This window comes from Haliotis rufescens, unplaced genomic scaffold (genome assembly GCF_023055435.1).
Source record: "Haliotis rufescens isolate VD_foot unplaced genomic scaffold, xgHalRufe1.0.p SCAF_7, whole genome shotgun sequence".
Lineage (NCBI taxonomy): Eukaryota > Metazoa > Mollusca > Gastropoda > Lepetellida > Haliotidae > Haliotis > Haliotis rufescens.
This window is the reverse complement of record NW_025964361.1, coordinates 41,035,831-41,063,610: the sequence shown is the minus strand read 5'-3', so window position 1 is coordinate 41,063,610 and position 27,780 is coordinate 41,035,831. Positions and strand designations below refer to the sequence as shown.

The 27,780-nt window shown below is 40.3% G+C and overlaps 1 protein-coding gene across 3 annotated transcripts in view; it reads right to left on the bottom strand.

Moving 5' to 3' along the window:
* The window catches only part of LOC124132659 (leucine-rich repeat-containing protein 74B-like), a 78,759-nt gene that overhangs the window by 19,543 nt on the left and 31,436 nt on the right, over positions 1-27,780 (bottom strand). For 2 of the 3 annotated variants that reach the window (XM_048387765.1, XM_046496677.2), the window contains exons 2-11: positions 22,286-22,689; positions 20,171-20,355; positions 19,601-19,708; positions 15,718-15,811; positions 14,749-14,798; positions 12,502-12,583; positions 10,370-10,455; positions 8,627-8,821; positions 4,968-5,063; positions 1,117-1,386 (exon numbers count right to left, since the gene is read on the bottom strand). In XM_048387765.1, the coding sequence (XP_048243722.1) occupies positions 1,117-1,386; positions 4,968-5,063; positions 8,627-8,821; positions 10,370-10,455; positions 12,502-12,583; positions 14,749-14,798; positions 15,718-15,811; positions 19,601-19,708; positions 20,171-20,355; positions 22,286-22,689 (1,570 nt within the window). Of the gene's footprint in view, positions 1-1,116; positions 1,387-4,967; positions 5,064-8,626; positions 8,822-10,369; positions 10,456-12,501; positions 12,584-14,748; positions 14,799-15,717; positions 15,812-19,600; positions 19,709-20,170; positions 20,356-22,285; positions 22,690-24,632; positions 24,738-27,780 lie in introns of those variants that run through there. The other variant, XM_048387766.1, reaches the window with a different exon arrangement.

Genomic DNA, 27,780 nt, shown 5'->3' with positions numbered 1-27,780 from the left:
TGTTGTTTAACGCCGCACTCAGCAATATTACAGCTATATGAAGAGTCTGGACCTGACAATCTAGTGATTGATATCATGAGCATCGAACTACGCAATTGGGTACATCAATCACGTTAGCGAGCCTGAACCCCGACAAGCATGGTTTGCTGAAGACCAGTTCTAACTCGGATCTTCACTGGGTAAACGTTAAGTTGACTTCCTTAACTCGAACACTTTTATGTTTATTTTGTTTGTATAAAATCGAGCCAGGTGATTCCTTATCGGTATCTTTATCGTTGCTCATGATGTCAATCACTGGATTGTCTGCTCCAGATTCGATAATGTAAAGACCGCCGTTACATAGCTGGAATATTGGTGAGTGTGGCCTAAAACAAACAAACAAACACAAGAAACCTTATCGGTAATTTGGTTTCGTACTGGCACCCGTTTGTCTGGAACTACCGATAACTCGAACTGTTCTCAAAGACTTCGGGTTAAAGAGGTTTTACTGTATTTATCCAAGGATCTCCTTATGAATTCCTCAAACCCCAAGCATTAGTTACCCGAGGGCTGATCCAACAATACAATACCAAGTCTACTCAATTGAGTGAGTGAGTGAGTTATGTTTAACGCCACTTTGAGCAGTATTCCAGTTATATCACGGCGTGTCAGCTTAATGTGGGATGAAAGTCGGAAGTGATGCAGTACTCGAAGTTTACCACTTTGGTTTAACCCACGGGCACGGGTATGGTGCTGACAAACCTGGAAACATAATCGGAGCGAACCGAGATTCGAACCCAAATCACACTTGAAGCAACGACACGATGATATACTACATCTTTTAGCGTTTGCCAATACTTGCGTAAATGAACCCGTTAATATCCCGGTAGGAATAGGTCTTCAGCAACCAATGCTTGTCATAAGTGGCGATGAGGAGACGACGAACGGGATCGGTTGATCATGCTCGCTGATTTGGTTGATGCATGTCATCGTATTCCAATTGTGTGGATCGATGTTCATGACATCAATTACTGGATTGTCTGGTCCAGACTCAATTATTGACAGACCGCCGTCATATAAGGTGGAATATTGTTGAGTGCGGCGTTAACCACCAAACAAACAAACAAAATAACTTACGTTAATGCCATCTTTGAGGTTAGTCCGCGACAACTTGTCTCTCTTCTTGGTGTCGAAACTCTTGAACATGTCAATCAAACGAAGGTTGTCCATTCTCATGTACTCGAACAGAACAAGGGTGGGCTCCCACCGCGTGAGGCTAGTTCCGTCATGATCACGTGACACAGAGCCAGTGGCCAACTTCATCACGTGACCATGGATGACCTTGAAGTTCCGGGTGGCCTGGATGGTGTTCATGGTGTTGATGAAATCTGCATCGACAGGGATATCCTGGAAGAGTAAATAGGTGAGTGAGTGTTTTGTTTGCTTGTTTAACGCAGTACTTAGCATTATTCAAACTTTATGACGGCGGTCTGTAAATAATCGAGTATGGACCAGACAATCCAGTGATTGACATCATGAGCATCGATCCGTGCAACTGGGATGTAATGACATGCATCAACCAAGTCAGCGAGCCTGACCACCCGATCTCGTTAGTCGCCTCTTACGAAAAGCATAGCCGCCTTTTACCCCGGACCTTCACGGGTCTGGACACATAGAGTGGGCGAAGAGAGTTCAATTACAAATAGCCATCTGAAGGTACAGCTGGAGATTAGACATTATGAATAATTATACGTAAACTATTTCGTACATATTCCACAATACGTTTGACACACTAAAGTTGTATATGAGATTTAGATGTTATGAAGATATTTGTCATTACGGGACAGAGTCCATTAAATCAAAGACATGAGTTAGCCCCGGGCCCCACTTAACGGCACCTTCCGGTGATGGTTGCGTTACTCTCCCACTCTCTCCAAGTTATAGTGAGAGGCTTGGATGTATCGCAAGCCCCTCTATCAGATAACAATATGAAATCTGATCACCCTGCTCTGGTAGATTATAATTTTATCTATAGTCGGTTCCCCACACAGTAAGATAAATTTATCAGAAAGCTATTATTCCCTTGCCAAACCTTAGATTATCTGACACCAATGAAAATACATTTTAAATCTTCAAATAAAAATATTAATGGCCATAAATCGAGACTGTTATCTTGAAATGGTTTCCGGGTCCGTTTTTCTTAAAGGTATGGGGTAAAAATGTAAAACTCTATTGCTGGTAATAGTGGGTAGAGTGCAAACAAGTTAACTAAACAACATCACATCAAGGAATGTTTTGATGAATGACGACTTAGAAACAAACACACCGGAAGACAATCCTGCACCAGGGCAAAACATGGCGAACCGCAGTGCATCGTGGGAGTAAGATAGCGCAACAAAAAGCACTCAACATATTGCCAAAGCCACCACGGCACGCATGTATCTGAGTGATGAAGGGAGGTAAATTGATAATTTATAGCCATTCTAGTTCCCTCATGCACCCTTAACGTTTATCGTATTGCGCTCGTACACCGATAATAACATTGATTCTCCAATAAAGTGAAGGACCATCTATTTAAATTTTATGAAATGTTGTGTCATCTAATGACATATTTGCCTCCCCCATCTAACAAATTAATATTTTTGACCATTCAATGTTTAAACAAAAAACAAACATTTTAAAAACTCGAACACTTTGAAAATGAAGTATATGCATATTGACATGAACTCATTTATTGAAGGTAACTGTTAACATTTTATTTTTAGAAATATTTCTACAATCACATTCGAAAAAAGGTTCAGATTCAGAGACAGAAGTAGATTCGCAATGTGCATCAAGGGAACACAACGTCAGCAAAAACAAGCGACTAAAAACCTTCCATAATCCTGTTTCTTTTTTTTTACTTCCTCACGATTTATTTTGAAAAATGAAAAACACGACTTTACAGAAGGATTGATCCAATATTAACACGTGGTCAGGGTATATATATCAATTACGTCTTAAAATTCAGTACACTGTGGACAGTTTCATAGTTTAACACCTGTCATAACAAACCATATAAAACAGGTGAAAGGGATATAGTTAGCTGATGATTCTGCACCAATACTCAAGACAGAAACATCGTAGTTGATACCATTATTACCAGGATCAGAGTAAATATATACAGGTTCAAACGTAATGTCAATAAATCTGTCATTATGGGTATTAATGAAACTCATGAGATAAAGAGATGTAAGGAGATAAATAGCCTTCAGAAGGATATTAATAAATATAAGTATCTTGGTATAATAATGAATAAATATGATATAATGAAAGTTCCAAAATCATAAGCTCTTTTAAAAGCAGAGCCGATTGTACGATTCCGACTATATCATAAGCATGTGTTTATGAATCCCTATCCACGAGTGATGACACCATGTGATCGTGAACAGGAAGGTTTGTATGGCTTGGGGTCCAGGAAACCAGGCCTCTGCTTCGATTGATTTAAGTCACCATTCTCAAAAGGCGTCGATCGATAATTAATTGTGAAGCAAAACATTTTCAAAAAGCTCACAGCGTGAGATATCGTGAAAACAATATTTCATTTATGTCCCTTCAGTATTTCCATAGCAGGTGGAGTTATCTCCCATGCAACTTGACTCGGTTGATGATTCGCACGTTTAACGTTATTTAACAATAACGGAAACTCGGCTTTCAGTGAATGCCCACACGCCAGAGGTATTTTTTTACAGACAGATTACAGTGGAAAACTGAAAGAAAAGACACTTCCCGAATAACTTCACATTTCAATCATCGGCAAAATGCTCAAACTCGCTGAAGCCGGTATCCAGTTGAGATTGCTGCTTCTCGAATGCCCTTTGATCTATTATCTTAATCTTATCCGTTAAAAACATCTGAAGCTTTTGTTCGCATGTGATTTATTCTCAACATAAAGGCTGGTGACTGGCAAGTTGTCGCCCCACTTCACCAGCAAGTGATTTCACTAACACGGTAATGCACCTATCACCTTGCCATTAATGGAAACATCGCCGGTAACAACTGCACCTGAGTTAAACACGAAGGTGAATATAAAAAATCCATTTAAATTGTTTTTGTGGGTTGTGAAGCTTGAAGCCTGTTATAAACACTGTCCTGTATGTTTTTATTGATTGTCTTGTCGTGGTACAGGTAGATACAATGCAAGACACACTCTCCTACATTACAGGTAGACACACGATACCACCCACTCTCCACATTACAAGCTACGACACGCTTCCATTACCTGTTTGTTTGTTACGTTAAACCCCTTTTTTCCCCACTTGAGCATTAATAAACAATTTATGATTTATGCGTATCGTTCATTAATGGCAAAGCCGTCTCGGGTGTTGAGAAATAGACGGTTCCAAGTTAATATTTAATGTTTGACGTGTGATCTCTCAAGCATCGCATCTTGAAATGTGCTTATCATTTAATACATGTAAATGTACGTGGATATGTGTCCTTTATTCATTGATTCAACGCATCGTACAAATGGATATTGATAGACAACGTTTTCCCCCAGTGTTTAACTATAACACATTAATATACATGTTCCCTTGATGTCATGTACATAATCGATTTAACAATAAACAAATGGCAAGTGATTCAATACAGTGTGTGAAGAAGTACCATAGAATAGCTGACCCGTGAAGATTGTTGTTTAATATTCAGCAATATTCCAGCGATACGACGGCGGTCTGTAAATAATCGAGTCTGGACCAGACAATCCAGTGATTGACATCATGAGCATCGATCCACGCAATCGGAATCGATGACATGCATCAACCAAGTCAGCGAGCCTGACCGCCGGACCCCGTAGTCGCCTCTAAGGACAAGCACAGTCGCCTTTTACGGCAAACATGGGTTGTTGAAGACCTATTCTACCCCGGATCTTTACGGGTCTACAAATAAGTGGTGTATATTTAGACAAAGTATAAATGATCTATTATTATGAGTATCAAAGCACGTACTTCCAGAGACAGCTCTGTCAGTTGAGACTCCTTACAGTCCGCCATCGCCTTCAGCAGCTGGTTAGCGCCATCTGTCGTCATGGGGTTGTGTCCCAGCTAGGGGTAATGCAAAATATATAATAAATCCTGAAAAAGTCATTGCCCGTACCATCATAATTATATATAAAGGTCATCTAAACATGTCCAGGTTCCACTGAACGTTGGTGTACCATTTATTCAAACGTAAGTATTGTAAAACTGAACGTTTGTGTACCAATTATTATAACGTAAGTATTCTACCACTGAACGTTGGTGTACCATTTATTCAAACGTAAGTATTGTACCACTGAACGTTGGTGTACTATTTATTATAACGTAAGTATTGTACCACTGAACGTTGGTGTACCATTCAAACGTGAGAATTGTACCACTGAACGTTGGTGTACCATTCAAACGTAAGTATTGTACCACTGAACGTTGGTGTATCATTCCACCCAAGATAAGCATTATACCACTGAAAAGAATCGTAACATAATTCAAAGGTAGTAAATGTAGCACTTACATAGTAAAGAACTCGGAGAATAACAAAACGATAAGTATATCAGTGCCGTAGCCAGCCGGGGTGGGTGTGTGTGTGTTAACTTGAATAAAAAATGAATAATCTTATTTGCCCCCCGTCAAAAAAAGTTAACTACGGCCTTGTATATGCTTGCAGGTTAGGCTAATAACTGCGTTCACACTTTGGTATTTAGCTTTAAATCCACTACACCTTATCGTGGTTTTTGGTAAATTAAATAACGAAACCAATGTTGAACACCTTATGTTAAAATCTCTCTTATGGATTATACCTAATAATTTGCTGATCACACTGAGTTACAACGACGTAAATATGAAGCTGACTATCCAGTTGTGAGGTGAAAACACGGCATGTGCGTCTAAGGTCAAGGTTACTACGATGTTATTTATAGCACACTGTCAATGCAAGAAGTCCGTGCACGCAGCAGACGTCAAGTGACATAAAACATGGCGAGTCATGGTTGGTAATGATGAACAGAAGACTTCCCTGACTACATCAGTGTCAACTGACCTACGCGTGAGTACGTCTGTGTATTTTTTCAGCATATTTATTTAAGATTATCTATATCATGTTTGGAAGGATTGTCCCAGTGCTCTTACACTTCGGATGTCGCCGAGTGGCGTCTCAATGTCCCATACTCATTAAGGGCGGATCCAACATTTTTATAAGGGAGGGGTCCAAAATATCAAATTCCTCTCAGAAAACTTTACTGCCTACATATACTAACTACATGGGGTTTTCAAAAGGCGGGGGCCTGGGCCCATCTGGACCCGCCTGGACCCGCCTATGCTCATAGCCGCGAAAGGTTCGAGTGCCAATTCTCCATCTGGACAGCATGTCACTGTCGACACACTCGTGCTTGTGAGCACAGGAACTCGGTGATAGCGTGTATAGCATAATATATTCGTATCGAAAAAAACCTACCCCTCTATATAGATTTATATATACAGAGAGGTATGATTTTTTTCTATACGAATATATTATGCTATACACGCTATCATCGATTTCCTGTGCTTGTGAGTTAATTGGTAACTTTAGGCTATCTTCCCACGTTATGCCTCACAAGTATCGTTATTTCTGTATTGGAAGCCATGGCCCATGTACATATATGAAAGAGCTAAGTGGTAAGTGATTTACAGGAGGCAGCCCATTTGTAACTATTACTGATTTGACAGTTTTGAGAATCGTATACTCAAGGCTTTTTTTCACATATTTGGCCACATTCAAAAGTACAAACTGATTACAGTAAACTACGGTTATAACGAACACGCTTATAACGAACTGACTGATATAACGAACTTACTTCTTTGGTCCCGACGACTTGCTGTAGTTATGCTGTATATGTGTTTATAAGGAACTACGGTTATAACGAACTAAAATTAGTAGTCCCTTTGAGTTCGTTATAACCGTAGTTTACTGTACTTCAGTTTACCAGCCCTTTTAGCGAAAACACCCTCTACTGTTATATATATCGGGTACATTACTCTTAAAATCAAAATATGAAGGACATATAAACAAGAAATGTACTTCATCTTAAATTCAGCCAGACTTGCACATTTCAGAAAGCCGATGATCATATTCATCAATACATAATCGTCTTCTAAGGCTACTACGAATGGGCACTTCACATAGCCTTAAAAGACAAAGAAAACGTCTAAACCTCTATTTCTAATGCCCGTAACATACAATTATGTACCAGATAATAATTTTGAATTGATAACATATTCTTGATTCACACATCTTTACATCAAGTATCTACATAACACAACGATGTTTAAACATACTTAAAAATCGCTTTACATTTCCCACACTTTGTGCATTCCGAAAATCTCACAATCCATAAATATTCGACCCGTGAAGGGTAGTATAGGTCTTCAGCAACCCATGCTTGTCGTTAGAGGCGACTGACGGGATCGGGTGGTCAGGCTCGCTGACTTGGTTGATGCAGGTCATCAATCCCAATTGCGTGGATCGATGCTCATGATGTCAATCACTGGATTGTCTGGTCCAGACTCGATTATTTACAGACCGCCGTCATATAGCTGAAATATTGCTTAGTGTGGCGTATAACAACAAACCAACCAACCAACCAACCATAAATATTCAGCAGATGTTTAACATGTGATGCCCGTGTGATTTTTCCACCGTCATCTACTATTTTCATAAACATATAACATTGTCATCGTGCCTTGACGTTCGTGAAATACTGCTCAAACCGGCGTTTTACCTAAATGATTATCTTATTTCATAACACGGGGTTTTGAGTATACCGGTAAGTTGCCAAGATATCATATGGGACATCAGTCCCCCCTTATCCCCGACCTGTTAACTGCAACAACGAAAACTATTGGTGTTTGTTTGTTGTTTAACGCCGCACTCGTTAGTCCAGCCAAAATGTAACTCCATTTTACCAGCCTAGTTCGGCAAGGGTGGAAACTGGACTTTTATAGTCATTTAACTCTCTTGCCTCTGGAAGATGAGTCACCTGTTACGGCAAGCATAGGTTGCTGAAGAACTATTCTACCCCGGATCTTCACGGGTCAATCTTCACTGCAGATCAGGGTATATAATATTACAGCTCAGTACTTTACTTCAATCGGTGAATGACAAGTTCTAAATTATGATATTTCATTTTGGTGAGTTGATATCGGGTTTGGCGTCGCGAACAAGAATTTTGCACATCATAATGCGTACGTGCCCGCGCTTGTACCTGTCTTATAGTGCTAGCCTACTGAGATACCAAACCGGAGTTTAACGTGGATACCCCGCTCTGACAGAAACAGTTTCATCTTGCTATGAATGAAGTTGGTCTCAGATTATTTTACACTGTCATTCATAAACAAAACTTTTACTTTAAAACTTAAAATTTGTTCGAAATAACGTCAACCTCGCAATTAAAAAAGCCACCTACGAATATTTGCGCAATCATAGTCAATGTCCGCATCTCTGAAAAAGAGTAATAAAATCACAATTTTCTCAATTTTACACGTTATTCGGCGTACAGACAATTCGTATAGGTATTATACTGCGATTGACGTATAAGACGCCGATCAGTGACAATCCTTTTGATGAAGACTAAGATCAGAAAGTATGATGGAAGTACCTTAACTGTATGGAGACCCTTGTTAAGCACCAGCCCATGCGCCAGAAAGCTGAGAGACTGGAAGTCTATTCTATTGCACGTAAGATCCAGTTCTTGTAGGGACGAGTTGACCTTTAGAGCCTTGGCTAACGCCAGACATCCCTCCTTGGCAAACCCATTCCACGCCACGTTCAGCAATTTCAAACTCTTGTTTTTCTGTAAATATAGTTAGGTATGCAGGTATTAGGTTTGTAAAAATACATTGTGGTGGGTTTATATACGATAAATTTGACACATGAAGATGCAGGAATATTGCTAAAAGCGGCGTAAAAGCCATTCTCACTTACGCGTGTATGTCTTTTTTCGAATGAACAATTGATTAGACTTTGCATGTGTTTGTGACGGGTGGGGCAGGATGCGCTCATCTTATCGCGAACACCTGGTATCATCACTATTGGCATATCATCACGACATGCTTATGACATGCTTACTTTTTAAATGGAAATATATGTTAAAGTTGTAAATCAAAATGTTTGGTAACACATCTTTTTCTTGTCGAATTTTCCCTGTTATTCCCATTTCCTGGATGTGTACAATCTGGCACTGATACACATAGATACGGGACCTTTGCTGGCAGTGTGATTCTGCACTATGCACTAACCTTAGCGAGATACAAAAGTCCAAGAGAGAATTTCCAATCAGGTTTAGGGGAGGGTGTACTGTTGGCCCAGTGATCTGAGGCAACTCGCAGAGTAACGCCTCTTAGTACCGGGAGCCAAGATCCCATATTCGCGCTGAGTATGATCCGCGTATGATCATGATCCTAAGTGGTAAACGTCACACAGGGAAGTGAGTGAGTGAGTGAGTATGGCTTTAAGCAGCTTTTAGCAATATTCCCGCAATATCACAGCGAGGCACACAGGAAAATGGGCTTCACGTATTGTACCTATGCGGGGAATCGAACCCGGGTCTTTGGCTTGACGAGCCAACGCTTTATCCACTAGGCTGCCCCACCAACCCCACACAGGGGAAGTAATTGGAATGCTGTTCAAATAGGCATTAAACCAGACTCACTCACTCAAACCAGACACACTTGCTTTCCTGCTGAGGTATCATGTCTCCGTTTTAGATATAGAATTATGTGTTGAACTGGCCATCCAGCCAAATAATTTAAAAAGTCTCGATGCAGATTTCAATACAATCGATCACACTCGGAAAATATTTCGCAAGAAATCATTTCTACATTGGCAGAGACGCAGTGCAACTTTGTATTTGGTAATTAAATAGTTTCACTCGTCAATGCAAATTTCAGACGCGGCTTGTTTGAGGAGTATATTTTACTAGTCGACCCACATCTGTTGTAGTGTTCAGCGCCTGATAGATGTTCATACAGCAGTTAAATCAGGGCTCCTTTCTCAAATATTGAACTTTCCATGAGTTCATCAGATCTGTATACCCTGCAACACACTTAATCATGTACTCCGCGGGGATAATCCTGCAATTGCCTATCAGTCTAGCTAAAAGGGTTAATTGAGGCTGCCATCAATACTGTCTGCGTTTTAACAAATAAAATGTATTTAAAAATCAAACACCCATTCCCATGGCTCTCTAGAGAAACTCCCCTCAGAGCAGACAGTTGGTCCCATGTCGAGAGACTCTGACCTAGAAGTGTTTTCTAACATGGAGGGCAAACAGCTTTAAGGGGGCAAGGGTGACAAGAACAGAAAGCGAGGTCTCTGTTCCAGAGGATGAGAGGACGCTTACCGCCAAAGCCTTGCTAAGCTCCACAGCACTCTCGCGTCTCAAGTGATTCCACTGCAGGTCCAGTGTACGGAGCCCGGTGCTTGTGACTGCGGGAATGAGAGAAAGATGGTTGGAAGGATGGGGAATAACTAACACGATATTTAAAGGAGAAAAACAATTTCTGGACTGAATGAATTTGTAGTTTGGAGTGGTGAGTGCTCAGTTGGATGACTTAGTAAGAGGGAACACTTGTCGGTATAATTAGAAATCTGTCACTTAGGCACTGTGAGGAGTTTCTGATTTTGAACATTGGTCCATGCAATTAATTGTTATTGATTTTTGCGTGATACTTTACAGTAAATACTTCTTTGGTTCTTGGGGAGAGGCGGAACACTTAACGGCCCCTCAAAGAAATTACTTATTTCAAACAAAACGTGAACTACAAGTTGACAAGTAACGTAAAACGTTGGCAGAATGTGTTCTTCAGAAAGTTGTATCAAACTGAACGAACGAATGGTTGGAAACAAAACGTTTCAACAAATAGACATTTCAGATAAGTTGAATTCTGTATTAAGTCCATGTTTCAACCATCCCTAATGTTAAAATATTGAAAGCATTTAAGGAACAGGTTTCCCAGTGAAGGATCGCTAGCCGAAATTACAGACGGTAATATCCGTCTCGTTTGTCCAGTTCTCCTTTTGAAAACTCGATAACGCCAATCAAATCCTATCGCCAATGACTTAACCATAGCATGTGAAGTTGTTAAATAATTGCGAATAATGGACCTACCCTACGGCCATGATCCCATTTAATGCGTATTTTCTACTCTTGGTTTTTTTTCTAAACTGAATGTATGTTCTTGTTATCCGTCTTTAAAAGGGCAACAAAACAACAGTTTCCGTGCTAAATCAGCTACTGCTTGAAGCGCCCGTTAAATTCCTCTATTATCTGAGAACTCGGATGTGCCTTATTAAATGACAAATTTCAATTAAGTACATTCACATGGCATTCGTCATTAGTCTCCGGGCGACACTGGTGAAGCAATTATTTAATATCATCCACCAATTTAAAATAAATACTTCATGGACAATAATATGAAGTAAGTTGTATCTATGGATAATCGTATTTAGAGTTTTGTTTGTTGTTTAGCGCCGCACTCAGCAATATCCCAGCTGTGTGACGTCTTTCTTTAAATAACTTAATCTGGACCAGACAATCCAGTGATTGACATGAGCATCGATGTTCGCAATAAGCATACGATGACTTGCAGTCAACAAAGCCTGACCACCGAATCTGTCTTACAAGCTGGGTTGCTGGGGATCAGTTCTAACCCCTCGTGTCGTGAGGAAAACACAGACTTACATTGACACTTAGATAAAGCTGGAATAGTGCTGGTTGGACCCGTGGTAAAAACATTTGCGTTGATCGTTGGTCATAATATCAATCACAGGTTTGTCTGGTCTAGACTCCATTATTTACAGAACACCGACATAGCTGGAATAATGCTGAGCGTTGCGGTAAACAACAAACGAACGCGTGCCATGCACAATAACGGAAATAACAGGCATTCAACCCATTGGTTAAAGCGTTGGCTCGTCATGAAGAAAACCCGGGTTCGATTCCCAACGTTTGTACAAACTGTGAAACTAATTTCTGGTATTTCCGCCGTAATATTGCTAAAAGCAGTGCAGATTCCTAGCCACTCCAGTGTTAGTCCTATTGTCATTGCCAAACTGCCAAACAGTTAAGGTATCATGAGGACCAGTAGAATTGTACCATTTTTAAGGGTTTTGCTATATGTTGTCATTATATGGACTATTGGACGAAAACCCGTGAAGATCCGGGGTAGAATAGGTCTTCAGCAACCCATGCTTGCCGTTAAAGGCGACTTTGCTTGTCGTAAGAGGCGACTAACTGGATCGGGTTGTCAGGCTCGCTGACTTGGTTGATACATGTCACCGTATCCCAATTGCGTGGATCAGCTGGATTATTGCTGAGTGCGGCGTGTAACAACGGAAATACAATTACCAAAAACAAACTAGTCGACTAAAACTGTTCTATCAGGGAGCTCGCTCGTATTTCGACTGTCTTTTTAAATATTGCAAGTATGTAATAATTACGGAGATATTGTTGTTGGAAGGTCAGGAACTTACTGAGAGCCTCTGCGATGACTTTGCCTCCCGCTGCCCCAAGTCTGTTGTGTCCCAGGTGTAATTCCTGAAGCTTAGGACACGACTGGAATAGAACACATCCATTGTTAAGGCACCTACTGAGTCTCCGCGGGCACCTGCTGGGGCCGGGTTGTGGATTATGCAGAAAACGTCTAGCACAGCAGTACGTTAGCTTTATTTAAGACGAACGTGGTCTGGTTTATATTTAGGTAAAGGTCTTGTTATTAAAATTAAGTGAAAAAAAAAGAAAATTACCCTTTTGGGTAAAATGTCAGACATAGGGGATAATTCGCTGCGGTGTATATAATGGTTAGTCAATGGGATTACCTACCAGGTAACCGGCGATATCGGGGAGTAATTAGAACAAATGCAAGAAAGGCAGTTTGACGATGACAGCGGGATCCGTTAGCGTTTTCTTTTATGTTTAACGTCAGTACTTTGTTTATAGATCCGTAGACTCAAAATTTCACATATGTGGAATACAATGAAAATTTCGAAAAGACTGTTAATAATTTTCAGTTATGAAAAATAATTAACGTATGTCTATATGGGAATCGAATTTACCCTTTGACACCTTAAAGTTTGGTTTTATTTCATGCAATAATTTTTCTTTATTTAGTCACTTGCAGAAACGTGTGGTGTTTTCTATGAGTTTAAGTTTTATTTCAGGGGACGGTTGGGTAGCATAGTGCTGAAAGCGCTGTTTAGTCACGCTGAAGGTTCGATTCCACACATGTGTACAATGTGAGAAGCCTATTCTGGTGTCCTCCGCCGTGATATTGCTGGAATATTGCTGAAAAGCGGCGTAAAACCTCACTAACTTACTCTTAATTCGTCAACTGACTCTTAAAGAGCTCTAAAGAATATCGAACCAAGTGATCAATACAGAAGGTTCAGTACAAACGTAACGTCAGTGAATCTCTGGCTAACATTGATAATACTTGTCCGAATCAGAATGAGAATCGTTACGTAGAATTTCTAAACAGCAGAACACACACGTTGAATTCGAAAATTAGAAACAGCCTCACTGGTCCAGGTCGGCGGTTCAATCCCAGCCCGCGCCATACCAAAAGACGTTAAAGAGCATGTTACTGAAGAAAAATTATTGCGATTTTGATGCGAATATCAATTTTCCAAGATACATTCAGTCAATTTCCGTGGGAGAAAAATTCCTTATATTCGTAAAAAGTATTCAAATGTCCAAGTGAAAGTGCAGAAATCGCACGCTCAGTAATCGGATTCCAAAACAAATATACTTCGGAGCGTGGTCTAAAGGCACCGGCGCAGCGGTGCAACGGGGCGTTAAAAAGTTTTCATTGGCTGCTTTAGTGATTCCTGGCAGCTGTTGTTGCTACCCTGCCTGGCGCCACGCATACATTACATGTCTCTATATAAGTGCGAAACCCCATTTCACCCTACCTCATTTGGATTATAGGATGAACAGAACGTAGTTGTTCGGGCACAAACTTGCTGATAAAGCGGAAAGCAGTACTTAAGTCATTAGTAGTTCCATAAAACTACAAAGCTAACTGCACAAGAAAGAGGCAGAGGCGGATCCAGGATTTTACAAAAAATAAGAGTCCACATTTAAACCTTCAGTTTGTTTGTTTGTTTGTTTGTTGTTTAACGCCGCACTCCGCACGCCGTATTCCAGCTATATGACGGCAGTCTGTAAATAATCGAGTGTGGACCAGACAATCCAGTGATTGAAATCATGAGCATCGATCCTCCATTGGGAACGATGACATGCATCAACCAAGTCAGCGAGCCTGACAACCCGATCCCGTTAGTCGCCCCTTACGACAAGCATAGTCGCCTTTTCAGGCAAGCATTGGTTGCTGAAGACCTATTCTACCTCGGATCTTCACGGGTCTAAAGCTTCAGTGGTGGAGAGAGAGTCCACCTAAAACATCACTAACATGATATGTAAACCATTATTGATTTTACTAAACAAGCAAATGAACATGTCTTTATGGTAACATTATAATATGTTTTACATTTGAAAACCCCCAGAACTCCCCCACCTCCTTTCCTCTCTGGATACGTCACTGTAACGGATAAAATTTAATATATTAAGATAAGTATGTTATGTAATTTCACGAGAGAAACGAATAAACCCCACAGCTACACTGCAGATTTGAAAGGGCACGAATACATCGGGCACCTAGGAAAGTGCACGTGGATGCGTCTCCTCGTTAGAGTTACCTCCCTTACACTATGAGCGCTTACCTTGATGATGCTGGCGATGTCCAGTGCATCTGTGTGGTCGATGTCGTTTTCTGTGGAAAGACATGGTCAACATTACCAGATTATACTGTGTGTTTTATCAATAACATCTCGTCTCTTTAATTAATAACATCTATGTGTGATGATATCACAAGGTTATCGCGGATTTCTAATTATGTACTGGTCGCATTGCGTGGTATGATGAGATTAATACATGAGAGATCTTCAGATATTGCACTTGATAAGTGTGACATTATCGTTACATTAATATTTCAAAAACCATCACTCACAGTGTTCAGCTGAACTAGTGTATGGAATTTCCTGCTCGAGCGGGAGCATGCTTTTATCCATTCTTGAAACAGATCAGCCTCGGTTATGCAGGGAATAGTTATATACAACACAGGATGCAGTGTTTATACTGCCCTGGAGCTGAGGCTGATATGAATTGTGAAGTTGGGTATACGGGAGAGGCACTGATATAAGGCGACCCAATTCGCCATGCAGAGTTGCGTACCTTAGCCGTGACAGGATCCTACCCAGATTTGACCCCATTTTTATCCATGGTCAGTGCCATTCCCACCAAAAACTAAAGCCTTGAGCTTTCTTCTAATGCCAGTGCAACGTTAAATCTTAACTCTTCTCTCACTCACTTGGACTTTCTTCAGCTGACACGCCGTGATGTAAGTGTTCAAGCGGCGTTAATATATATCCTACTCACTCACTAGTTTATTCACTTGAATCATAAATGTTATGATATCACATGTGTAATTACAGACAAATCAAAATTAAAATTAGAATCGGTTTTCGTTTACTCAGTTGTTATCCCCTCATTCCTATTTTTATAAGAGTCAATTAAATAAGTATAGAATGTGATTATTAAACGAATGGTGGTACAATATATTTAATTGGACGAAAATGAGTAATCGGTCCCCGATGATTTTCGCTGTTTACGCTATGTAGGTCTAATCTCACCTTCTAGTTTAAGTACCCGTATAGAGTTGTTTAATCTCAGTGTTTCTGCCAGAGCGCCCAAGCCGCTTCGACATGGGTTTGTCTGTGAGAGATTCTGTTAACAAAGGCAGGATAAATAACGCTCTTGGTAGAGATAGGGCTAACATCGGTTATACGAAGACGGGAAAAGCAAACAGCGCTATACCGAAGACAATTGACAAAGAGAAGCGATCTTACAGTTTGTTCACGTCTGGACCAGACAATCCAGTGATTGGCACCATGAGCATCGATCTACGTATGATTGGGATACAATGACATGCATTAACCCAGTCAGCGAGCCTGACCACCCGATCCCGTTAGTCGCCTTTTAAAGCAAGCATGGGTTGCTGAAGGCCTATTCTAATCTTACAGAAATGATTGCCATCAATTAGTTTATGGGAAGCCTGTATCTAGCAATAAATATACTTGATTGTTTCTTCAAAATGTCTGGACTTAAAATAAATATTGATAAAACAAAAGCCATATGGATCGGGTCGAAAGCAGGGAGCTCAACAAATATTTGTGAAGACTTAAAGTTAGACTGGCATGTAGGCAATTTTGAAGTGTTAGGAATTATTCTCAACCCCCATTTGCAAGGGTTATGGGTTATCAATACCCGAAAAAGACTTGAAACAATAAATAGGCAATTGGCAAACTGGAGAAGAAGAAACTTGACTCTTATAGGTAAAATTACTGTTATCAAGTCATTGGCTCTCTCAACTCTTGTCCATATTTTTATGGCACTGCCAAACCCCCCAAAAGATTTTATTACAAACTTAAATAAAATGTTGTTTAGTTTTTTATGGAATAATAAACCAGATAAAATTAAAAGGCAAAATCTGAAAAAAAATTATGCTGATGGTTGGCTTAGAATGGTGGACATTAAAATATTTATAGAATCACTAAAATTATCTACATTAAGAAAGTATTTAAAAAAGAGTACATATGATAATCCCTCAGTTTTTTCTTTCACTGAAATGATAAATTTAGGAGTCAATGCTGATAAATATTTATGTGTGAAAAACCCTTTTTGGAGAGATGTTTTAAATGTTTGGGGAAATTACGGCAGAAAATTTACAACAAATTCAGAAAGGATTTCCGAAATTCTATCACAGCCCCTATGGCTAAATCACCAATTTAAACATGAAAACTACATAATTAAAAATTGGTTTAAAAAGGATATAATGACAATTAAGGACTTATGTAATGAGAATGGATTTTTGCCATTTGAAATATTAAAAGTACGTTATGATATACAGGGTACAATATTAGATTATAATAAGGTGAAACTTAGTATACCTAAAGAATGGAGAGACACTGTCAATCATTATATCAAAATACCAATATATGACTTAAATCTTAGTCCACAATTGAGGGATATATTTATATCCGTTCAAGGATCTAGGTACTTTTATGATAGACTAATTACAATAACAAAACCACCCTCAGTAAATGGAAAATGGCAATCTCTTTTTGATAATGATATTCAATGGAAAGAAGTTTTAATCAAATTTCAGAAAATGTACTAAAGATACTAAATTGATTGACTTTCAGTTTAAGTTTATCCATAGAATAATTTACACCAAAAAGGAATTATTAAAAATGAACTAGTTGATAATGATATTTGCTCCTTTTGTGACTTAAATGGCGAAAACCTTATACATGTATATTGGGAATGTGAATATGTTAAACACTTTTGGAGCAAACTGGAAACCTTTTTAAACCGTGACACAAATACTAGGATCTCATTTACCAAATACTCAGTTATTTTTGGATTCGACAAAAATAAACTTTTACTTAATCATATTATAATATCCAGTAAAAGATATATATATATATATCAAGTATTAAGGGTGAGAAACCAATTTTGATAATTTTAGGAAAATACTAAAAGAGTCAGCGATGATTGAAAAATTCATTGCCACAAAAAACAATGGTCTATTACAATTTGAACGAAAATGGGGAAAAATCCTACACAAATTAAAAAAATAATCATGCCCTGTACAATAAGGCTATAGATCAGTTTCGCCTCAAATAGCAATACTATCATAATTGTTTTAGTTATAGCAAACTATCGGTACAACTTTTCATGCTCTTCTTGAGGCATATCGTGTGTGCGTGTGCGTGTGCGTGTGCGTGTGCGTGTGTGTGTGAGAGAGTTATGCATGCTATGTTTATATCACAAGAAATGTACATCCATGTAACGTATTTTCACTACAATTGACTAAACCTACTGTGTAACCTCTGAACCTGATGTACAACCCCTTGAAAGGAATAAAAAATGTCCAAAAAGTTTATTGGAAGATCGAGTTAGGATTAAGATAAATTATGAGTAGTCAAATGTATTTTTTATATTACGCTTTCGAAATAATAAGTTTATGGTGACGGAAGACTTATTATTAACAGGGGCGTACAGTCTGCATTACCCAACACACATCACTCTACTGACTCTGAACTCATTCGCTCACCTATGTTGTTTAATGTTTGGTTAACGAAGACATGAACATAAAATATTCTTAATGTATGAGAACGGGTTTGTTCCTTTGACAACAAAGTACAAACTCTGGTGTGGTGCCAGAACATATCAATACGTCAACTCATGGCACATCCATGAATAAATCCAACCAGGCTACCATGAAAGCCTTCTCAATGTCTCCACACACTTGTCAGTTTGTTATATAGTGTCTTGACTTCAAAAAGGAAAGGTAAAATTACAGACAACTCAGAAGTAATATCTGGAGACAGTTAAAATGGTTTAAAAAATTCAGTTTCCTCATAAAATGGACGCCCTGTGAAGATCAGGGATAGACTAGGTTTTCAGCAACCCAGGCGGCTTTGCTTGTAAGAGCCGACTGATGGATGGGGTGGTCAGGCTCGTTGACTTGGTTGATGCATGTCATCGTATCCCAATTGCGTGGATCGATGCTCATGGCATCAGTCACTAGATTGTCTGGTCTAGACTCGATTATTTCCAGACTGCCGTCATATAGCTGGAATATTGCGGAGTGAACAAACAAAAATAAATAAGAAAATGGACATTATTTAAATCATCATAAGTTTAGTTTTCATTTCATCCCTTTTAAGATGAGATGTATGAGAAACGGAGACTTAGACCGACGATTTTAAATAATACATGCTCAAAATGAGAAATATCAATTCTGTTATTGATATTATTTCAGGTGGAATGAATGACATCCCGTCTCCAGGGAAATGAAATAAAATGAAATGAGATATTAAAGCAGAAAGTACACGTCACTAAAACGCAATATCCATGGAGTCTTTACCATGTGGTTCATGAAGTAAACAATGGGGGTATTGTCATGCAGCTTGAAAACCAATCTCTACAAAGGGCATAAATAAATCTCATTGTTCGCGTATCTAAGTGAGAAACAGCTGCCGCACAATATAGTTGGCTTTGGCGGTTGAATGTGGTTGACAATGAATGTCATTTGATTGATTTCTAATCAGAACAGAATTATTCCAGTTTGCTGTAACTTTGGAGAATATCTGATGGCCTTTTCTTAATTAAACATTGTGCCTGAGATATTTACATGTACTGAAGTATTCTTTACATAAATATTTGGTTTCAAACACAGCACTCCATTGCACTTCTGTCCGGAGAGAGAAACGTCGGTTGTTCGATCCCCGGCTGCGTCATACCAAATGACGATAAAAGATGACACTTGTTGTTACCCTGCCTAGCGCTCGGCAATAAGGTGATAAAACATGGACTGGTCTGCTCGAAGTCAGTTTCAATGTGATTGAGTGATGCTGACGCCGTTATATAACTGAAATGATGTCCAAATCAGCTTTAACCTAATTCCCTCTTACTGGTATGTATCACTATTGGTCTGCAGCTACTGACCAGTTCAATAAGGTGTCTGTTGGCCTGCATCATCTCCGCTATGTACATCACCCCCACGGGACCCATGTTGTTGTCCGACAGGTCGAGCACCACGATCGTCCGGTCTTTCTGGCGAGTAAACAAAACACATTGTTCAAGTGAGTGTGTGTGTATGGTTTACGCCGCTTTTGCAATATTCCAGCAATATCACGACAGGGGACACCAGAAATGGTCTTCAATGGGCGTAAAACCATACTCACTCACTACTGAGAAACTATTCTAACCCGGATTCCACGGCAATCTCATTAAAATCAGATCTTTGTTCTCGCTGCCGCTAACTTTGTTTAGCGGTAGCGAGAACTAAGGTCTGATTTTAATGAGATTGGATTCCACGGCGGTGAAGATATCAGTGCTTAGAGACCTAACAATTAATATTCGGGGAGGGCGAGATGTGCTGACGTTACAACAAAATTATTGAACGTTCTAAGGTTAATGTGTCATTTATAAAAATCTTCTTTTTTTTAAGATAAACGTTTATATACCCTCCCATAATATAAGAGGTCGGTCCAATGGAAATTAACATGTACTTACCACTAACGATATAGCTATGGGCTTGATCTCTTTTGGCCCAAGATGCATACCCCGGAGACAGACGGAGACTTTCGTCGCCTGTTCCCTGAAGGCCCCGCAGGGGGGCAGACGACAGTTCTCGCACGCCTTGGAGTACACCATGTCGGTTGTTATCTTCCGCTTCTTGGAGCGACGCCGAATATCCTCTGAAATATCGTAGGTCGGAGAGAGACGTTGAAAACATGTCCGGATATTTGAAAGATTTGTGGAGACTAAGCACATAATCCGATTAAATCGAACACGAAGACTCAAACATTAGCTGAAGAATTTCCAGGATCTTCATTTTTCCTCCAAATGTGTTTAACTATACATGGTAGTCTGGTAGTAGAGCGCCTGCCAGGAGAGCGGAAGGTCGGGGGATCGATCCCCGGCCGCGTGACACCAAAAGACGTTAAAAGATGGTACTTGTTGTTACCCTGCCTGGCGCTCGGCATTAAGGGGATTGAACAAGGACACATATACGACTTTTGAGAGCGTTATTTATCCGTAACCTCATTCCATGCGGAACACAACCGGAATGCGTTGTAAATATTATGTAATAACAGCACATTTCTTATAATTCCTTTCAATCAAACTGTCTTCGGGAAACGAACGAACACACCCACGCACGCACGTACGCTCGCTCGCTCGGCACAGTTAACCATAAAACATCTTGAAAGCTTTACTTAGGCATTGAAAGCTCTAACCCAAGGCAAACTACTTTTAAACAAGGGTCGCACTACGCTCTTAGAAATCTTCGTAAATAGAGCATGCTCGACAGTACCCCCAAAAATGTGGACACAAACGACTTGAGCTGGTGGAATATTGTTCGTCATAAAGGGAAAGCTGAATTCAACGCCAGAAAGTAATCATTCTCGATTATCGGGCCGATACAGATTCTATTGGGTGTAAAGGGCAATGGAATTTAGCGGTGAAAAATATATGAATGGATCACTGAAAACCAGTGATGACACCAGGTGTTCGCGAAATGGGTAAGCATGTATTGCTCTACCGATATCCCCCGCCAGAAATCGTCCCTCTTTGTCTTGTGGATAGTGTGTTTTTGGCACTCTGAATCTTTATGCGTAGATCTACATATGACAAAGATGAGGCTGTCTCACTGGTCTCTTTTATTCTAGTTCAGGTGGGTAAATCAATAAAAGGCAATTGGCTATTTGATCATTATTGAACGATATCGGATCACCGATATACCTGAAGCTTAAATTGAACATTTTTTTATTTTGTCAATCCGAGCGGAAATTCCGATTCATTTTGCATGAAAAAACAGATCGACAAGAAGTGGAGCACAATTACTGCACATGTTACTGCACTTCTTGCCCTATACCCAAAATTCACAAGGATTAAACCTGTTCAAGCACAACATTTTACTTATTGTTGTGTCATTAAACTTCAGATGGCATGCTTCCTGATCCTTTGAAAATAGAGATGTAACCAAATGTATGGTCGACACGATTAGTTACAAATGCTCCATGGAGGGGGGCGGTCGGGTAGCCTAGTGGTTAAAGCGTTCGCTGGTCACGCCGAAGACCCGGGTTCGATTCCCAACATGGGTACAATGTGTGAAGCCCCTTTCTGGTGTTCCCCGCCGTGATATTGCTGGAATATTGCTAAAAGCGGAGTAAAACCATACTCACTCACTCACTTCATGGATCAAGGAATTAAGTCTATCATTAAGCTTGTCGTGTGGGATAGTGGTGTGCACAGATCCTTTTAAGATCGTTTGTAAAACACGAAGACAGGACCAACAACCCTGCACTATTTCACTGACTCAACCCAGGGGGTGCGACTGGAGCAATATACAAAATATATCGCGAAATAAATGTATGCATTAATTAGCTGCATAATAATGTATCGACTGTATTCGTAATATAAGTTAAGAAAAGTAAGCGTTCCAATCGGCCATGTGGCTACATTGAAAATGCCTGCATAGTTAGTGCGTTGCAACATCAATAGCAGTTAATCATCAAAGACAAAATACGCACTTTTAGTGTTGTAGGTGTCAAATTATAAACACAGACATTAAGCAGATTTAATCAACCAACGAGAAACAGGTGACCAGAAGATATGAAATCAAACCTTCGTCGTCTTGATCGAAATTGAAATCAGCGTCAATATCAAACTCAAAGGGCACTGATTTCCTCCGGCCACGTCGCCGAAAGTCACTGTTATGGTTCTCGTCGTAGTCGCTGACGTCATCAACAAAGTCGTCGTCGTCTTCGTCACCGCTACTCCCTGATCCGTCAAAGTCGCTGCCCCGTCTGCTCTCCGTCCTCCCCTCGCCAAGTTCCGTCAAGAACGTCTTCTCCCGAACCATCATCCGGGCAACCGTCTCAGCCAAGGAAGCCTCTGAGGTGGGACTTTCCATGTTCCGGTCCGGGTCCTCTTTGGGATTCTTCAAGATGGACTTGGGAGATCCCTGGTCCTTACCAGGATCCTCTGAAATGGCCTCCAGGTTGGCACCGTCTTTCAGGGCCTTCCGCCTGTAATAGTAAAGCAGTAAAATAATAGCTGTGTTTGGAAGTGTTTGTCAGTTGTACTTAGGCATGCCATCCTAGTTGGTTTAAGTAAGGCTTTTGTTTCGAGTTTGGTTACACATTTGGTGCTCGTGCCATACAAGGAAATTTGCGCTACGACCGTCGTAAATCCCATACTTAAACAATCCCACCCCATCCCCAGGTTTTCGATTGGTCGATGCCTCACGCCTTGGTTTTGATTATGTTGGTATGGTCGCTCAACGCAAATCTAGCTGAATTGGACGCATTCGCTACGAAGGATAAGTGTTATCACTTGAATACTGTTCAAAACGGCGTTAAAACCAACTCACTCACTCACTCCTTCTAATACAAATAGACCACCTCCATTATCTAGTAGAAAGAGCGTCTGCCTGGAGAGCGGAAAGTCAGGGGTTCGATCGCCAAACCATAAGACGTTAAAAGATGGTACTTGCAATCAGCCTGCCTGGCACTCAGGATAACACAAGGACGGGTCGGCTCGGAGTCAGTATACGACTCTGCGAGGGGTATCCATGTTAAACAGCGGCATGGTATCTGAGTGGGCTAGCACTATAAAACCTGTAGTTACAATAAACGCTTGCTCGGTCAGTTACGAAACGTGATAAGGCGTCGTCAGATTATCTATCGGGGCGGTGGGGTAGCTCTGTGGTTATAGTGTTCTCTCATCACGCTTATGGCCCCGGTTCGATTCCCCTCGTGGGCACAATGTGTGACGCTCATTTCTGGTGTCCCTCGCCCTGATATTGCTGGAATATTGCTACAAGCGACGTAAAGCAATACTCACTCACTCAGTTTGTCTTTACCTGATTGCAGCGAGCCTCTAGTATTATAACGAAACGGGAACTGGTCAACGTTAACACTAGAACTGACGAATGTAACGACCACCTCTACCACTGACTATCCAGGGTTGCACTTTGCACTGTGATATTGCTCACAACTGAAACTATGTTCAACCCCAGTTCATTGGTTGCTAAAAGAGCCGGCTGAATATCGGGATCGGGTGGTATTGCCCTGTGACCTTTTTGTTTGCTTGTTGTTTAACGCCGCACTCAGCAATATTCCAGCTATATGACGACAGTCTGTAAATAATCGAATCTGAACCAGACAGTTCAGCGATTGACGTCATGAGCATCGATCCACGCAATTGGGATACGATGACATGCATAAACCAAGTCAGCAAGCCTGACCATCCGATACCGATAGTCACCTCTTACGGCAAGCAAACTCGCCTTTTACGGCAAGCATGGGTTGCTGAAGACCTGTTCTAACCAGGATCTTCAGGGGTCCTGTGACCTGATGATTAGCATGGCGTCGTACCTCTGACGACGTGAAACGTTTATCATGCTATTAACAACTGGTTTGACTGAAACAGAGCGCCGTGATATAGCTTGAACATTGCTGACCGCGGCGTAAAACAACAAACACATCAGTTCATAATTTTGTTCAACTATTTGTAAAAAGGTCTAGGTGATATGTGCTAAGTACTGCGATTTAGCCATGGCTACAGTTAGCAATTATAAATTATGCAAAATAGAATATTTAAATGTTTTGTATAACATAATTTCGGAAATATTTTCGCTATAAGATTATTTTATGGCTCCCATCAACACGTGCTTCAAGCCTGTTGTAGCTTCCTCGTCATATGTGTTACTCTGGACAGTGTGTAAAACAGCAAATAGACCAATCACAATCGACAATTTAAGAATATGTCATATTCAACCTGCTAATTCATAATATTCATAATAAGTCCTTACGACCATATTAATTGTTGGTGGGTCAATAGACATATAATTGAAAAATAATCAGAGTGGAAAGTTCTGACACAGGAGCTGAACATTTAAACATTATCTCTGCATTAATAAATTAGTATTTTGATATAGAAAGCTGTTTAATGCTACCGTTTCACCTACCTGACAATTTTTCTTCTGCCAGACCACATTTTGGTAAAATGATATCGTGTATCCCCACTAGAACGAACTATATCCTCAACACATGGTCTACAAGACAACTCCTGTCACTAAGGGCCCTAAAGCCTGGGTAATTCCACCTCCAGTAGATTCATGACACGGTGTGCCAGCTTACATACAAAATTTGTTATTGAATACACACAAAAGTTGTTGTTTGTGACAAACAGCATACCCCTCGAGTGTAAGGACATGTCTATCTGACGTCCCCCCTTCAACAAAGCAGGATTGTCCACGAAGAGCGACCTTTCATACCGAACCATAAACATGATCTATATTTAGGTAAAAAGAAAAAGAGGATTCACAATATTGCACAGAGCGAATATTGCTGGTTACAAATAGGTGTCGATTTAAACGTGACCATGTCTGTGTATTGTACATACTTCAGATACGAGCACCGATATGCACTAAAGCCTTCTATAAGTTGGTGTACTTATATTATATTTGACAGTACAATACAGCACGTTACATGACCTATGAAATGCTGGAAGGTTTAAAGCGTGTCAGTTGAATGATAGCGACAAAACCGTTTTAATAATCTTAAGAAATATCTGCTAAAAGAAGAGTCCATTGTACGACTCCATTACGATAATCATGTGTTTTTGAATCACTAATAGTGATGATACCAGGTGTTTGTGAAAAGGTGAACGTATCCTGCTTCACTGGTGGCACCCGTCGCAAACACATGCAAAGGCAAGTCAAGTGTTTACCTGACGAGGTCCTGCGTGTTAATTGATTCGTGCGTGCATCTTCATATTTGAGGAGGATATATGTTCTCTTATTTGACGACTTTTGTAATTTATTTACCTTTGTACAATGTAAATACTTTGTAAGTTTAAATATAAATATAATAGGGTTTTTTATTGTAAGGGTCTTATGGCCCAACCATTGATAAGAGTGCATGTAATAGATGGTAACTTTAGAAACTCATATTCTCGCTGCCTTTTGAAACTGCTTCAATTCGATAAGACTTTGACTCGTCGCTAAAAGGCTGCGATAATGCCGATGCGATGTTAAATTTTAACTCACTCACTCACTCACAATTCGCTAAGATCCTTTTCCCCAAATATTACTCGTATCCTCGAATCTTCCCTAAACTTTACAATTTATCCGCATACTCGGTCTATAACCAATATTGTATCATACCCGTTCTTGAATGTTTCCAAAGTTTTCACCTCCTTTTTGTAATCTTACAAAACAGTTATACCCTGTGAGTATTTGAGATCGGGTTTATAAGTAACTAGATCCGGGGTAGAATATGTCCCCAGCAACCCATGCTTGCCGTAAAAGGCGACTGTGCTTGTCGTAGGAGTCGACTAACGGGATCGGGTGGTCAGGCTCGCTGACTTGGTTTATGCATGTCAATCACTGGATTGTCTGGTCCAGACTCGATTATTGATAGACTGCCGTCATAAAGCTGGAATGTTGCTGAGTGCGGCGTTAAACAACAAACAAACAAACAAATATAAGTAAACGTATGACGATACCATTACCCATCTTGTGACATATTGTCGATAGAAATATAACGCGATTTCAAAAACGTTATTTCGAGGATTTGTTTCATCCATATAACACTTGTTTGTTAGCCTGTGATCAGAAAATACACCCCTCCTTTTCCCGAAATCTGCCCCATGCTTGCACGTAATTCTATACACTGCCTTCATACTTGTGTATATACCCTTCCTGAGATGTTGTTGATGACAGAGCATTGTATTCTAGGCCTAGTTTGACACAACAATCTGCACACTGATCGGCCCTCCACTTAAACCGGGATACGTACTTCAGTGTTTAATGTCTATAAAGTGCTGCACTGTTGGATTGATTCCCGATGAGCACACCCTACCACAACTCTGTGTGTGTGTGTGTGTGTGTGTGTGTGTGTGTGTGTGTGTGTGTGTGTGTGTAACGCCGCACCAGCTAAATGACGGCGGTCTGTAAATAATCAAGTCTGGACCAGACAATCAAGTTATTGACATCATTAGCATCGATCTACGCATCTTGGGATACGATGACTTGCATCAACCAAGTCAGCGAGCCTGACCACCCGATTCCGTTTGTCGCCTCTTACGACAAGCATAGTCGCCTTTTACGGCAAGCATTGGTTGCTGAAGGCAAGTCTAACACGGATCTTCACGAGTCCCCCATATATTGTACCTTGTGCGTGACAAGTTAACGCTTTAACCACTAGACTGTGTCATCACATGGAAGTTGCCGTGGTTGTCGAATATTAATGGAAGAAGTAACACCCCCTTAATAATGACATGTAATATAAATAAAATTATGATTTAAAGACTGTTCTTTTTTTAAAGGGATATACATATTCTTATAATGAGAAACATGGTCTGTTGATATTGATCAACTGTATTTTCCCATACGTGCCAAATCATCACGGCAACATAGATCCAATGTTGATCTCGTTACCGTTTTTAGATGGGTTACCTCCCTTTGATGCGGCATGTGGGTTGACAATTTTACCCATGTAAAGGATAAAAATATATTACGTTTATTATTTGTAGAAAATTAAGTCATGCTTATAAAGATGCTTATTCGTCGGAATGAAACAGTGGTTGATAGCATGAACAGCGATCTACGCCGTTGGGTACGATGTCTATATATATAATACATGTGACACACTGTGACCCGATCCTCATTTGTTTCGCCTTTTGCGACAGACATGGGGTGCAGGGGACTAGCAGACAAAGACAACATCAAAATGAAAGGACAATGCACTGACAGATGACAAATGAGCCCCCACCCCCCGTCCCCCCTCGAGAGACAAGAGACAATATCCGCATAAACCCCAAGCTCCTCGACGTGGCTAGTCGCCTGCAGTAGATCGGCATCCAGGGATCACACCTAACCCCTCAACTAATCGGCCTCCTGATATTTATCATGTAACAGTCACTAAAGCTTAACGGGTAGAGGATCAGAATATCTCCTGTACTCCTGGTAGAGTTCAAGCTCCCAGAGATGAACTAGGAGTTCACAAACTCACATTTTTGTATCATGCCTGTCAAGAGTTAGTTTATTGGGGTTTGGTCTCACTGTGATCAGCAGTTAAAAAGGCAGTGGTTGGTTGGTTGTTTTGTTGTTG